The sequence below is a fragment of the Miniopterus schreibersii genome (genome assembly GCF_964146895.1).
Source record: "Miniopterus schreibersii genome assembly, chromosome: 3".
NCBI lineage: Eukaryota > Metazoa > Chordata > Mammalia > Chiroptera > Miniopteridae > Miniopterus > Miniopterus schreibersii.
Window position 1 is genome coordinate 58,252,074 of NC_138103.1, and position 15,269 is coordinate 58,267,342.

General features: G+C 38.8%; 1 protein-coding gene across 15 annotated transcripts in view; it reads left to right on the forward strand.

Annotated features, from left to right (window-relative positions):
* MEF2C (myocyte enhancer factor 2C) overlaps positions 1 to 9,634 on the forward strand; it is a 156,546-nt gene extending 146,912 nt beyond the window's left edge. For 5 of the 15 annotated variants that reach the window (XM_081133451.1, XM_081133450.1, XM_081133447.1 and 2 more), the window contains 3 exons: positions 1,112 to 1,241; positions 1,837 to 1,972; positions 7,537 to 9,634. In XM_081133451.1, the coding sequence (XP_080989577.1) occupies positions 1,112 to 1,241; positions 1,837 to 1,972; positions 7,537 to 7,858 (588 nt within the window). In that variant the 3' untranslated portion in view covers positions 7,859 to 9,634. Of the gene's footprint in view, positions 1 to 194; positions 219 to 1,111; positions 1,242 to 1,836; positions 1,973 to 7,536 lie in introns of all 15 variants that reach the window. The other 10 variants (XM_081133444.1, XM_081133440.1, XM_081133443.1 and 7 more) reach the window with 4 other exon arrangements.
* Positions 9,635 to 15,269: the final 5,635 nt, after the last annotated feature.

A 15,269-nucleotide genomic window follows, 5' to 3' on the forward strand; every position in this document is an offset into this window, starting at 1 on the left:
TTCACATTTGAGACAAACAGCTCATTAAGGGAAACAAAGAATGTCTTTGTAAGGAGTTATCTTTAGAGTCTGGATTTTAGTAGTTTAAACTGTTGTGTCTATCAGAAGATGCTTTTCCTTGTGTTGAAAAGATTTTGCCCAATTATAAATATTTACAGACACTAATTTATAAAACTCCTTCCCCATGCTCTCAGTCTGAGGATGTCGACCTGCTTTTGGTAAGTGGTGAGAGTGCTTCCCTTAAATGGCAGGGGCAAGGAGAAATCCAAAGCGACTTTTAGGTGGAGTGGTAGCTCTAGTAAAATGGGAAGATTTCAGAAGTTATCATAGTGTGTCAACATTGATTATATTTGGATACCATTAATTTCAAGTATCACAGGGTGGAAAGGATGTCAGGTTATTTTTCTGTCTCAACCTCTGCAAGCGAAGGCCACGGTTTCTATTTATTTTAGGACTTAATTCATAGCAAAATTCTAACACACACACACAAAAATTCTTACTTATTTAAAACCACAATCATACTTCTTTTTCTAAGAAATTTAAGTCTCATGATCTTTAAATTTATGTGACTCTCTAATCTCCTTGCTGTAAGGAGTTTAATATACATGTTCGCTGCTTTGCCATCTAGTTTGAGGGAAGTTTAGAAGAATCTGAAAAAAGTGGTTAGAGCACCACCTTCTGGTCAGAATATAGCATGAACCTCTACCAGTCTGCTCTGCTGTGTATAGAACTAAAGATAAAACCATCGTGGCTGATTTTAATTTTTTTTTTTAATTTGCATTTGAATAAAAACTGAAACAATGGAAGTACAGTATACATATTTCATCAGTTTTCAACATAGTCTGTTTTTACCCATAATAAAGCTATGCTACTTGTTACTAGTTCAGTTGCCTAGGAGATACTGATGTAATGGGTTACTATGGCAACAACTGGTCTCTTGAAGGATTGTAAATGATAGGGTTGGCAGAGTTCATAGAGACACATGTTAAATGATTAATTTCATGAGATTTGTACCAGGTTATATCTTTATGTGCAAAACCAATACTGAAATCTAACATTTTTAACTTTTTAAAAAATTCCACCAGTAATATGTTTTTATTTACTTTAAAAGAATCAAAGGATAAATAACTCCCAGTCTGCTCAGTCATTGGCTACCCCAGTGGTTTCCGTAGCAACTCCTACTTTACCAGGACAAGGGATGGGAGGATATCCATCAGCCATTTCAACAACATATGGTACCGGTGAGTCGCTTTGCCACATTCAGATAGTACCTTAAATACTTTTTTATTAAAGAGCAAGATGAAAAGACACTACCTTTTAGTCTGTTGGGAGGCTTTATTTAGTACCTCTGGTGTTCAGAGCGCTATACCATTACCTGTTCATTACTAAGACAAAGTGAATATTCACATTTTTTTAAATGACCGAAAGTTTCACTAACCCAACCTGACTTCAATATAGAAGAACCATTTCAAGGAAAATGAGCTATTATTTCTTTGATGTAATAGCTCATTTTCTCAGGATTGTTTAAAACGCATTTCTAAATCATCAAGTATGTATATACTGAAATAGCACATTGTAGTTCTAATAAACTAGATTGCAAGTTGTGTTACTTTGAAGCTCTCATGGAATGCTTATTTTTTGGTATACAGTATATCTCTTTTAAATTAAAATCATCCCCTTATGCTTTTCTCCCCCCCCCCCCAAAAAAAGTAAAATAATTTATAACAATCATTAAATAATACTCATAGAAAATGTTTTGAATTGAAAGTGTTTATTCTGTTCATCACTTGACAGTTCCCAGGTTAAATACCCTCCCTTGTCTTGCTGTTGATCTAGAGTACTCTCTGAGTAGTGCAGACCTGTCGTCCCTGTCTGGGTTTAACACCGCCAGCGCTCTTCACCTGGGGTCAGTAACTGGCTGGCAACAGCAACACCTACACAACATGCCGCCGTCCGCCCTCAGCCAGCTGGGGTAAGCAGTGTCATTTCTTTTATAATACACTTTTAGGGTGCACTTTTAAATGGCAAATTGCAATCTCTGAATAATGTGCTCTAATGTCCCATTAGAGAATGTGAAGCTCTACTCCATCAAAATCTGAAAGTAATGATCCGATCGCTACCTTTCAAGTAGCGTCAATACTGCTTTCCTCATTTTTTAAGAGGAGGGGCAGCTCTGGGATAATGACAGAAATTGTTTCTCTATTGCTTCAGACTGTTTATTTCCATTTCTATCCATAACATTTTTATTTAGTTAAGTTTTCACATAGCTCATGTGGGACATAAGACAATATTTGTAGTTATAAGTTCTTGGAATTTTTTCAGACACTTGAGAATCTTCACCTTGCATGAACCATACAATTCATGCATATGTTACAGAAATACTCATATACTCATAAAATCAACTATGCCATCGAATAGAAATGTACTCATATATATTATAAATATATATGTAAGTGTACCTAGATGTACTAATTATCTAAATTTGAATGTGAGAATCATTTGTATTGTTTTCTCGTCAGAAGACGTATATTTCTGCCCCCTTGTGGTAGTTTTGAGATATGTCTTCACCATAGGCATGACTCCAGTCATTAAACTATGGAAGTGTTCAAACCTTTAAAAAGCCTTTAATTCATAGTCACACTTTGTGTGAAACAAATAGTTTTTATTGTAAAGTTTAAAACACGAATCAGAGATTACACTTGACGTTTCATTAATAACTCCAAAACTGAAAATAATCTTCAAAAGAAAATACTAGGAGGATATAAAATATTCAAAGAAAACAAGTTTTTCTATTTTGGAAACATTCTCTGTGCCTGCCTCACCTTTCCTTTTCTGCTGAGCATTTGGTCAGAGTAGTTAACTGGTTCTACATTCCTGTTTCTAAGGAGGTAATGAGCATAAGACAGTGAGTAGAACAAAAATCACTGATCGATGCCACCACTTCAGCTCTTTTATCCCTCCCCTGCTGCACCAGCTCTCAGCGGATTTGATGGCACATGGATTAGTGCTTTGGTCATGGGGTCCTCACCCATTCACCATTTGCTTATGTGCATTCTAGTTACTAATCACTATCGTTGAAAAACTAAGCTTTCGTGTAAATAGTAAAATAAATCCACATGACAGTATTGCTCTGCTTTCTTAAAAAATTGTTAACTTTAAAGATATATTAAATATTGATCAGCAACAGAGATTTTTTAGGACACTTACATTTTCTCAGAAATGTTAACTCTCTGAGTAGACATTTATTGCAATAACTTTTTCGGGTAATTATCACTAAGTACATCATGCCACCCAGGCAGTCCTCAAATACATACCGGCGGCATCACGCTGCTGTGGCTCAGCAGTGAATCCACATTCAGGCTTCTGGGCAAAAATAAAGGTCGCTGTTTGCTTCTCATTTTTCACAAAATTCATCCGTTAGAGGACTAGATTTCCTTAGAAATGATCAATGTCAAAAGCTATATTATTTTCTCTGAATATGGTAGCATCTGACAATTTGCATTTTACATATAAAACACATATTTATATAGTTTAACTACAATTTTAAAATTCTCTTCTATTTCATGAGAAGAATCTAATTCTCTGCTGCTCTTAATAGAGGTTTCAGTAAATGAGAAAGGGGGGACTGGACTAGAGAGGAACTGATTACAACTGCCAATCATGAAGCATTTTGTTTAGTTCTGATTTCTTTCAATACCAACTCTCGTGGTGCATAATTTGAGTCTGCATTTGGTCTATGAGTTTTTATTGCACTTAATCACTTCCCTTATCCCTCAGATAGGATACACTTTCAGTCCTTCTAATTTTGGCCCACCTACCCACTTATTCATCTTCTTCCTTCCTCCCCTCTTGGGCTTCTCTCTCTCTTTCTCTCTCTCTCTTTCTCTCCCCCTCACACGTAGAGTCGCTTTTCAGAAGGAGGTTCCTTCAAATGGACTAGCCCATGCTCACACAATTAAGTGTTAAACAATTTTTTTAAATCCCAAGTTGTAATATTTATGTAAAACGAATTATAAGAGCTGCCTTAACTTCTTACAGTGTAAATTTTAAAATTTGATTTCTTTTCCTAGCTAAAGTAGTCTCATACGCTTGTGTGGTGGGTGCACACTTTTTTGATTATATACAGTGTTCACAGTAGAGGAAAATATATTTCAGCTTCACCAAATGGATGTTCCCAATAGCCCAAGATGGTCACCAGTTTTCTCTCAAAATTAAAAAATACAAAAGAGCTCTTTGTAGTTTGCTCATAGAAATATCTTTAACTCTTCAAAACTATACCTTTAACACTCTTTAGTATCTGATTTTATCTAAGCAAGTTTGATAAACCAGCATAGACTGATTTGATGTAGGGAGCAGAGCCCACTGGCAGAAGGAACTTGCCATCAGAGGTTAGTGAAAGTCATTTGCATACTAAGGTTGGAGAAAAAGACCCTCAAAATTTTAGGATTTTTTTCTCCTACCACCTAAAACAAGGGCCGCCTGTTTTCTGGAAGCATTTCTATCCATCGTCTTTGTTGATGTGGGTATTCAGCACATATTAAAAGGAGGTAACTTAGAGTAAACACAGCTTTTGAAAGGTTGGGTTAAATATGGTCTGAGAGCCTCATTTCCAGGTGAAAGCAGCAAGAAATTTGAATGAAACTAGCCAGTCACGTTTCATTTCTGGACCATTATGGGGAAGGGAGGTGTCCTCCCAGTCGGAAGGCGTCCGTGGTAGATGAGAATGGGCAGCAGGGCTTGGGATGGGCACTGCCTTCTGTCCTTCCACCCACCTCTTTGCCACCGACATGCATGGCATATTTCACAGTTGTCTGTGTCCACAAAAATTTTGTTCTCGAGAACAAGTAAACTAATACGCTTATATCTGAACCAAGTGTATATACAGCTAAGTGATTTTTAATGCTCCTTTTCAAGAAAATCCTTCCTTGATAACAGAGGCTAGCCAATTAAATTTCATTCTATTTTGAATCCTCTACACAGTATAATGAAACCGAATCTCAGACATCACTGACATTTCATTACTGTGCATTTAGTGTCCCCCAAACTACTCAAAATGCTTCATGTATGCTTTCAGTGTGAAATGAAATGCCACCAGAAGATAAACTTAGAGACTGGCCTGTTTGTGTATAAGAAGGTATAAACAGCAGGTGCTTTATCTTTTATGGGGAAGAAATGCAGCAAAACCTGTACAAGCCGGTTGGCGTTTGGAGATAACGCATCTTTTAAAGGCTGTGTTAAAGAAGCAGCATTTTGATTATATTACTTTTTGTTTAATTTATCCAGATTAACTACTTTTACTAGTCCAAATCACCAAATATTTTTCCCCATTTTCCATGTCCCCTGCCTATGAAAACACAATTTAAATGTCAAAGGGCAGACAAAAGTATTTATTGATGTGCCACTTTATTTTCAGACTCCTAATTGAAATTCATCATTAAACAGTTGTGTGATTCATAGTAGAGGCATTTCATTAAATTTTAGTGACATGGTCTTTCTTATCCAGAGCCAGGAAAATTCTTTCTTTCAGAAATCAAAAGATAATTTCCTCTGACATCAAAACGAATCATTAAGTAAGGTTGAACCAAGATAAAATAGCCCACCGTTATGGATCCTTTTGAAATACAGGTTCCCCTCCCCATTTTAATATCTTATTGGCTAAAACATTACTTAATTAAAATTCTTAGAAAATTAGTACATAGACTGTAAAATAAATGGCTGATTAAAAATTATATACACTCACTATATTATCTTCATATAAATGCTAAAACTGCTTTGATTCTTTAAGATCATTAAAGGCCCTGGCCCAGTAGCTCAGTTAGTTAGCGCTTCGTCCCAATATACTAAGGTTGTGGGTTTGATCCCGCTCAGGACACATACAGGAATCAACCAATGAATGCATAAATAAGTGGAACAACAAATCTCTCTACTCCCCCCCATCCCTCTCTCTCAAATCAATCAATAAAATTTTTTTAAAAGATCATAAAAGCCAGAGAAGGAAATGCTTATTAGGAAAACAAATAATTCTCCTTCATGTTGTTCCCCACATTAGCTCATCTGTTAATAAGAGAGGGAAAGTAATTCTCTGCCAGTAGGTGGTGCTTTTGTATAAAACATCACTCAAAGATAAACTCATGTCTGACTAATTTTGTATCTCTATACATCTTGAGCCTCAATTGCATCTTTCAAAAAGCCAGGCCTAAGTTACTCCACTTTTTCCTCTGAATAAAGACCCATTGTCTCACTGCTCGAGGCGACATTTTTAACACCACCCAGTTCTCTCCATTGGAAAGCCACATAGTCGCACACAGGGGGAGGTGGCCTCGCTTTCCTTTGTTTCAGATGGGCGTGTCTGAATGGATTATTCTTTGCTCCGACTTCCTCAGGGAAGGAGATTTCCGTATTCTCGTGGCAGCGTGGGCAGGTAATGCTGACTCCAGTCGTGGCTGTCAGTGCAGGCCCAATGTGAGAACCGTGCAAGCCTCGGAAGGTTGACATGGGCAGTGTTACCATGGTTCATCCTGACGAAAGCCATTGCGAGCCCTAATCTACGCGTAGGGCGTCATGCTTTTCCCTTCAGAATTTCAAGTACCTAAATTCTCCCACATTTTGTAGTCAGGGCAAGTTATGCTCTCCTGGAACAAATGAGGGCTAAGGGCTATAAACACAATAAAATTACACTAGATTCTTCTTTACAACAACCTTTTCTTACGCAAATCCAGATTCACCCATTAATGCCAATTATAAATAAAAGGAGTGGTACCCTAAGAACCCTAGCAGGGTGAGACCAGCATTAGGAAAGTTGAGATAAGTATGGAAAATAAACAGCATTTTTATCCCATGTAGCTGAGAAAGGATGAAGAAAGTAAAATTATATCCATTTTAGTGAGGTAGGAAGTCTAAGTGTTTTTAAAGCAATAAAAATTTCTGCAAATAATTTTCAACCTCCTTCCCCTCCCCGTTCCCTCCCCTCTCCAAGCTTTTCACTAGATACGGTGATAGGTAGCCTTTTATGGATTCTATTCACTTGAAATCTAAACTCTTTTCACTTTCTCTGAAGACTATGCAACTTAATGTGTAAGTGCTTATTACATCAAGGGAAACATTTATATCCATAATAAGCTTTTTACAGTAATTTTCAAACACCGGCATTAGTAGATCAAGGCAGCCTAATTCAGAAGCTAAACGCTGCATCCTAAATCTTAGATTCAATTTTGTAACTAGTCTATAAAGAAATCCCACAGACACAGAAAATGCTTCTTCCAGCGTGTCTGGTTAAACCTTTTCAAAGCGGTAGCAACGCGTGTAGGGAGCCTGTCAGACCAGAGGTGTGATTCGCGAGCCCGGACCAGCCCGATACTGTACCCCCGCCGGGCAGAGCCAGCAGGCGGTGCCCCTCCGGTGCTCTGCGCCCGTGTCCCCCGCCCCGGGCATGCTCTGGTGTCTGTGCGAGTCGTAAGCTGATGTTTTATGTAATTGTGAGTTCCTGGGGGCTCCAGGCCTCCTCCATCTGTAACTGGGTTTCCTTTCCTCCTACAGAGCTTGCACTAGCACTCATTTATCTCAGAGTTCAAATCTCTCCCTGCCTTCTACTCAAAGCCTCAACATCAAGTCAGAACCTGTTTCTCCTCCTAGAGACCGTACCACCACCCCTTCGAGATACCCACCACACACGCGCCACGAGGCGGGGAGGTCTCCTGTTGACAGCTTGAGCAGCTGCAGCAGCTCGTACGACGGGAGCGACCGGGAGGACCACCGGAACGAATTCCACTCCCCCATTGGACTCACCAGACCTTCGCCGGACGAAAGGGAAAGCCCCTCCGTCAAGCGCATGCGGCTGTCTGAAGGATGGGCGACATGATCAGATTATTACTTAATAGTTTTTTTTTTTCTTGCAGTGTGTGTGTGTGCTATACCTTAATGGGGAAGGGGGGTCGATATGCATTATATGTGCTGTGTGTGGGAAAAAAAAAGTCAGGTACTCTGTTTTGTAAAAGTACTTTTAAATTGCCTCAGTGATACAGTATAAAGATAAACAGAAATGCTGAGATAAGCTTAGCACTTGAGTTGTACAACAGAACACTTGTACAAAATAGATTTTAAGGCTAACTTCTTTTCACTGTTGTGCTCCTTTGCAAAATGTATGTTACAATAGATAGTGTCATGTTGCAGGTTCAACGTTATTTACATGTAAATAGACAAAAGGAAACATTTGCCAAAAGCGGCAGATCTTTACTGAAAGAGAGAGCAGCTGTTATGCAACATATAGAAAAATGTATAGATGTTTCGGACAGACCCGACAAAGGGTGGCCATTGGTAAACGCTAAGACACGCCAGGTCACCTAACACCCTGAGATCGCTCACAAACCTGCAGGCCTGTCATGGGCGTATGGCACTCAAAAAGGATCAGTGACCATTACAAGAGGACCATACCTATTTTTTAAAAAAATGTGGAGTTTGAGGGCTAACGTATTTAATTAAATAAATAAAGAAATCTGGGTCTGCATCTCTTATTAAATAAAAGTATAAAAAATATGTACATTACATTTTGCTTATTTTCATATAAAAGGTAAGACAGAGTTTGCAAAGCATTTGTGGCTTTTTGTAGTTTACTTAAGCCAAAATGTGTTTTTTCCCCCTTGATAGCTTCGCTAATATTTTAAACAGTCCTGTAAAAAACCAAAAAGGACTTTTTGTATAGAAAGCACTACCCTAAGCCATGAAGAACTCCATGCTTTGCTAACCAAGATAACTGTTTTCTCTTTGTAGAAGTTTTGTTTTTGAAATGTGTATTTCTAATTATATAAAATATTAAGAATCTTTTAAAAAATCTGTGAAATTAACATGCTTGTGTATAGCTTTCTAATATATATAATATTATGGTAATAGCAGAAGTTTTGTTATCTTAATAGCGGGAGGGGGGTATATTTGTGCAGTTGCACATTTGAGTAACTATTTTCTTTCTGTTTTCTTTTACTCTGCATACATTTTATAAGTTCAAGGTCAGCTGTCAAAAGGATAACCTGTGGGATTAGAACATATCACACTGCAACACCCTAAATTGTCTTCAATACATTAGCAATCTATTGGGTCGACTGACATCCATTGTATATACTAATTAGTTTATTTTATGCTTTTTATTTTTGGAATTTTCATGGAACACAGGGCCCCTTTCTGATCTCACCATTTCACCAGGCATCTTGGAATTCAGTAAGTGCACACCCTAACTTGCCCAAACCCTAAATTATCTGGTTGGTTTTCAGCCCAGAATTTGATATGCTTTTTAGAAATATGCCCAGAATAGAGAAGCTGTGTTGGGGCCCATGTCCTGCAAATATGGCCCTAAAAACAAGTGATATGAAGTTTACTAGATATATCAGTTATAAATTCCCACAGAAGAAAAATGTGAAAGATTGGGTGCTAGACAAGAAGGAAGCAGGTAAAGGGATAGTTGCTCCATCACCCGTTTTTAATTATTTTAACTGACCCTTAACAATCTTGTCAGCAATGTAGGACTGTTGAACAATCCCAGTGTGTCAGGACCCCCAAATGTCACTTCTGCATAAAGCATGTATGTCATCTATTTTTCCTTCAATAAAGAGATTTAATAGCCATTTCAAGAAATCCCATTAAAGAACCTCTCTATGTCCCTTTTTTTTTTAATTTTTCAAGAAATAATGACTCTTGTCTAATATTTGTTTATAAGGGATTGATTTTCAGACCCTTTAAAAAGTGAGTGCCATAAGAAAAAAGTTGATAACCCATTGTTTAAAAGAGATTTCAGTCTAGGAATGATTTTCCTTCTCTTGGAATGTGAAGATCTGTCGATTCATCTCCGATCATATACAGTGACATACACAGCAAAGAAGATGCAGACAGTAAGATCGACACTGCTATATTGTGTGTAGGACATTTCTTACCCATTTTTTTCTTTTACTTGTAAAGTTGCTATGTGTTTCTCATTGAAAAAGGCTGCCGCTGGGTGGCAAAAGCCAAGAGACCTTACTAACTAGGCTATATTTTTCTTAACTTAATCTGAAATCTACAATTAGACCACAATGCACCTTTGGTGGTATCCATGTAGGATGCTAACCTGCCTTGTACTAACGTTTTATATACTAAAAACAAGCAAAAATATCTATTAATCATTTCACATATCCCACTACTCAAGGTATCCATGGAACATGAAAGAAAAGCATTTATGCAAACGAAAAACAGAAAATCATCCCTGAAAATATGCACACACACATTCACACATACAGGGAAGAAAACTTAAGCAAATCATTTTTCTCGCCGTAGATTTGATCCCATCCTTACAACACATCCTTATAACTTGATGTGTATAAAATATGCAAACATATCACAAATGTTCTTTGTCATTTCAAAACACTTTGTCAATATTAGTAGAAACTTATCCATGGGTGGGAAAGGGTCATTATGTGAAAATATGAAAAAAATAGCCATATTAATTTTTTACCTGCACTTTGCCTCAGCATCAAAGAAAAGGTGAATTTCTAATGCTGAAGATAAAGGAAGCTAAAGTGCCAGCAGACGCCTTGGCTATTTATAGCAATTCTGACGATAGTTTTATAAGAACATGAAAAGAACAGACGCACTTGAAAATGGATGCCAGTCATCTCTTGTTCCCACTGCTGAATTCACATAGAGTGGTGGCAAGACCGCGAAGGGATAATCCGAGAATTTTTTAAAGATGATTTAATGAGAAGAAGCACAATGTTGATTGTGATGAGTCACTTTCTGTCAACAATCACTGTCTCTCTTTACCTTTAAACCTTACCTGTCATTTACCGTTTATTGTATTTGCAAAGCTAGTGTGGCCTGGGTGTTTATCACAGCAACTCCTTTGAGTTCGGGAGTTCGGGGCAGAGCCCTGAGGGAGTGGTGTTTCACACAGCCCGTCCGGAGGAACATTTTAGGCAACATTCTTCATTGCCAGTCAAAGAATCGTAAGTGGCATTTTACACAGCTACAAGTATTGTTATACCTAGTCCTATTTGAAAAGATTTTTTTAGTAATATTAAGCTTCAATACTGGTAGCACCGATGCAATATACGCAAGCTGCGCAACCTGTATATTGTATGCAGTGGTGCGCGGAAGGCTGTTCATTTCGACCTTTTTTAAAAAATTGTGTTTTTTAGTAAAATGGCTTATTTTTTCCCAATGGTGGAATTTAGCATTTTGTAATGATGAATATGAAAATGCCTGTCATCCTCAGATCACTTTAAGGTTAACTAAAGTGAGAATCTAAAAAAAAAAAAAAATTCAAATACACTTTCTAAAAGAATACTTGCCCTCTCACAATTTTATGTATTTGTTTTTCTTACCCATCTTTTAACTTAGAAATGGCTCTTTTTTTTTCTCCCTTTATTTTTTGTTTGCTTTTCCAGAGAGTAATGCTTGTATTTCTTTTCTTGAAAGAAAAATTTTTTTCTAAAGAAGAAGCAGCCACCCGAACCCTCAGTAAAGGCTGTTGCTTAAGCATGGCATCCTTCATCTGTTCCCGTCTGTGCCATCTGCTGTGATGTCGTCACGTATATGGCGTGAATTTCTTGCCACTACAGATCTTTGGAAGATTGATGGAATACTGGTGTCTGTTAGAATGCTTCAGACTACAGATGTAATTAAAGGCTTTTCTTAAATATGTTTTAACCAAAGATGTGGAGCAATCCAAGCCACATATCTTCTACATTAAATTTGTCCATTTTGGTTATTTTCATAATCGGGTATTGCATTTGCCTTCCCTGTCCATACCTCAAATTGATTCATACCTCAGTTTAATTCAGAGAGGTCAGCTAAGTGACGGATTCTGTTGTGGTTTGAATGCAGTGCCAGTGTTCGCTCAGAGCACAGTGGGCCTGGGTCACTGTAGGCACAGGACTTGGATTGCTTCAGATGGTTTGCTGTATCATTTTCCTTCTTTTTCCGGGGACTTGTTTCCATTAAACGACAGTAATGAAAATAGCTTGTAAATGAGGGCATACAAGCATTTGCAACAAATACTCAAATAGAGGCTCACAGCGGCATAAGCTGGACTTTGTCGCCACTAGATGACAAGATGTTATAACTAAGTTAAACCACATCTCTGTATCTCAAGGGACTTAATTCAGCTGTCTGTAGTGAATAAAAGTGGGGAATTTTCCAAAGTTTCTCCTGCTGGAAATAAGGTATAATTTGTATTTTGCAGACAATTCAGTAAAGTTACTGGCTTTCTTAGTGATGCAGTGTCTGTGGTGCATTTTTTTAAATTAATGTTTTGCTGTTTAAATTTATTCCACTTTATCGTGTTTTTTAAAAGTAGTTTATCCCACAAGTGCAAGTGAGCTTAGTGTTCAACTCAGAATACTCAAAAAGAGGGATATTTGTGTTTGGGGGGACTTGGCGGGGGGTATGAATTGGACCATAGTTCTTGGGGTAATATCTGTATTCAAACAGTGTGGGGAGTTCAAGGTTCTAATCAAGTTCTGCTTCTTTATCAAAGCGTTCCCATGAAAGCCTTTGATCACTTGGTTAAATGCACAGAATTTTCCAGAAGTCACTGTGAAAGGCACTGCCGTTCAACATGTTATTTTTTAAGTGTAAATGTGTAGAAAGCATTTCCAGACTTGTTTCTGTTTTCTTCATCAAAATAGTTTCTTTAAGCAAGTAAGGTTGAAAACATAGGCTTATATCTAAATATTTGAGAAAATTAGTAAATGCATACATTTTTAGAAACTATAAGATCTGTCCATTACCAGAATTTGATTATAATTGGGATGTCCTTAGAAAGATCAGTGTAATGACTAATTCAGGAAATGGGAAGGAGAGCAAGAAGGCACTGCCGGCCAGCTGGAGAACTTGAACTTGAACTTTGCCTTCCCAGCAATTCCTGCTCTGATGAGAAAGGGAAGGGGGGGGGCATTGCACATGGCTTTGAAATTGCAGTGCTTTTCTTTGTTCTCTTTATTTCAGCAAACATTTATTAAGCAATTCGTATGTGTAGTCGTTTGGCGGATTCTAGGATAAATAAAGAGATAGCCTTTGCTTTTAAGAAACTTATAAACAAATAGGATTTTTAAAAACTAATAGCGAAGAGAAAATGTTCTGAGACTTCTGCCAAGAGCTAGGAGGAAACCACTTTACTTTGGTCACCTTTGCAGCCAAGCAGGGCAGACGCCCCAGGCGATGACACTTCACAATCTGCCCAGCCGAGGCAGCCTTTGACTTGTCTTTGGAGGGTGGGTGGGACGGAGGAAATCCCAGACGGATAAGGACTGGCTGATTTGTGGGCATGCGACCTCTGCAGTCACACGTGGCCCTGCTCGGTTTTGTGCTCTGTCACCGTCTTGGTATTAATTTTGTCCTGGATCTTGTGTTTTGTAAGTGAAGTCTGATAGGACAGTAGAGCATGCATCTGAACAGCAGATACACAGAAAAAAGGTGAAAAGCTTTCATTTCAGTACCTGTAACTTCTTTCTTGCTTTTTGAAAACAGTTTCCTTTAGCACTGAGCTCCACAAATTATGACTCCAGCCCTGAGGGCATTCTACAAGGGGGAAATAATACATACAAAGGCACGGAGATGGGAAAGCAAGAGACAAATTTGCAAGACAGAAGAGTTGTTTGGGGTCTTGATTATATAATTGCAAGTTAAGAAGTTTGGTGGTTAAGCAATTCAGTGAAAGATTTAGAAGAGATGAAGTTGTCAAAATTCAGCAAATGATTGGGTTAATGGTAGGAGTGATGGTAGCTAAGGAATTGTTAAACTTGACAGTTTTAAGCTTAAATGATTAGGATCCTAGTAATGTCCACATTGGAAACCACTGGAAACGGACAGGTCACTGCTTTGTGAGAAAGGTCATTCAGTTTTCAGCGTGCTCAGTCTGACATAGCCAAGTAGAAGATGAGATGTTGTAAATACAAACTTGAACTCAGGATGCCAGCTAATGCTGAAGATGAAATTGTGTACGTAGCTAACAGGAAGGTGATAGGGAAAGACGTGCCCGTGAATGAGCTTATCAGGGGGAAGGTGATGGGAGAGGGAAGAACCAGGTCTCGAAGGGGATGCTGAGGAGGGTGACATACAGCAGAGAAAGCACCTGTGAAGGAATCAAGGAGCAGTCAAGGCAAGAAGGGGTTTCAAAGGAAAACGAAAAAGCCATCAACAGTGTCAAATGCTTTGGCATTAGGTGATATCCGAGAATCATTTCAATAAAATGTGGACAAGAGGTTGTCCAGCAGATGTTGTGAAACTTCAGGCAATAAGTATGAACTACTCTTTATGATGTTCATGATTAAAAGGAGAGAGCTGGCTTGAGGGGTTAGCATGGTCACGGATGAAGGTTGTGAAAGACCGGGTGCTACCTGAGTATGCTTATGGGCTGGCGGAGACCTCAGGGGGCAGAAGACAGACATGAACCATTCTCTCCAAAGGCTAAAGAATTACACTTTGTGCCCCAGGCCCAGTTTCCCTGTGGTTCTTTTATTTCAGTGAAGTTTGGGAGTCTGGATTTAAAAGAGTTACTGAATTTGATAAAGGAAAACTATTCAGAACAGAGCATCTGAGTTTTCATTTTGTAAACTGAGAAAGCCCTTTTTCCACTTCGCTTGCATATTTCCGTGGCAGCTTCCCCATGTGTTATCCTTATGGACGGATTTCTAAGCAAGATCCGGTGATGAAAGTGGAAAGCCAGGTTCACTTCCCCACTGTGCGTCTCCCTTGAATTCCCACTGTCCCCATTTCCTGAGAGAAAGTGTCTCCATCACCAAATATGAAGCTATTCCTTTAACCTCTCCCAGGCACAGCCTCCTTTCTGGGGACTTTTGCCTGAGAGTTACAGTTAGGAAAACAAGAAAATGTTCATAGTTTCCAGCCCTACCGTGGTTTCTGGTTTTAGACCCCCTGTCTTGATCAGCTCAGGCTTGAGGAAGAATCTCTAGCCCTAAAGTGCCCATCCGTAGCAGCCAGCCTCTGCTCCAGGGAAAACAGATGATAATGACCTTTGAACCTGGTAACTGGTCCAAGGGCCAGGCTGAGACAGGGGGAACATGAACTATCCGTGGGGCAATTCCACACTGGATAGAAAGGAGTGAAGAAAATGCTTCACCCAAACCTTCCAGTGCCAAAAAAGGCCAGAAACGCAAGTCTCCTTGCCCCTCCACAAAGCGTGCCAATGCCTGGAAGGTTTCAATGGCAGGGGCCACCTGAGGAGACGGGAGCAGAAGCTGGTGTGTGGGTGAGAGGAAGGGGTAAGACGCTAACACACTAAGTACCTC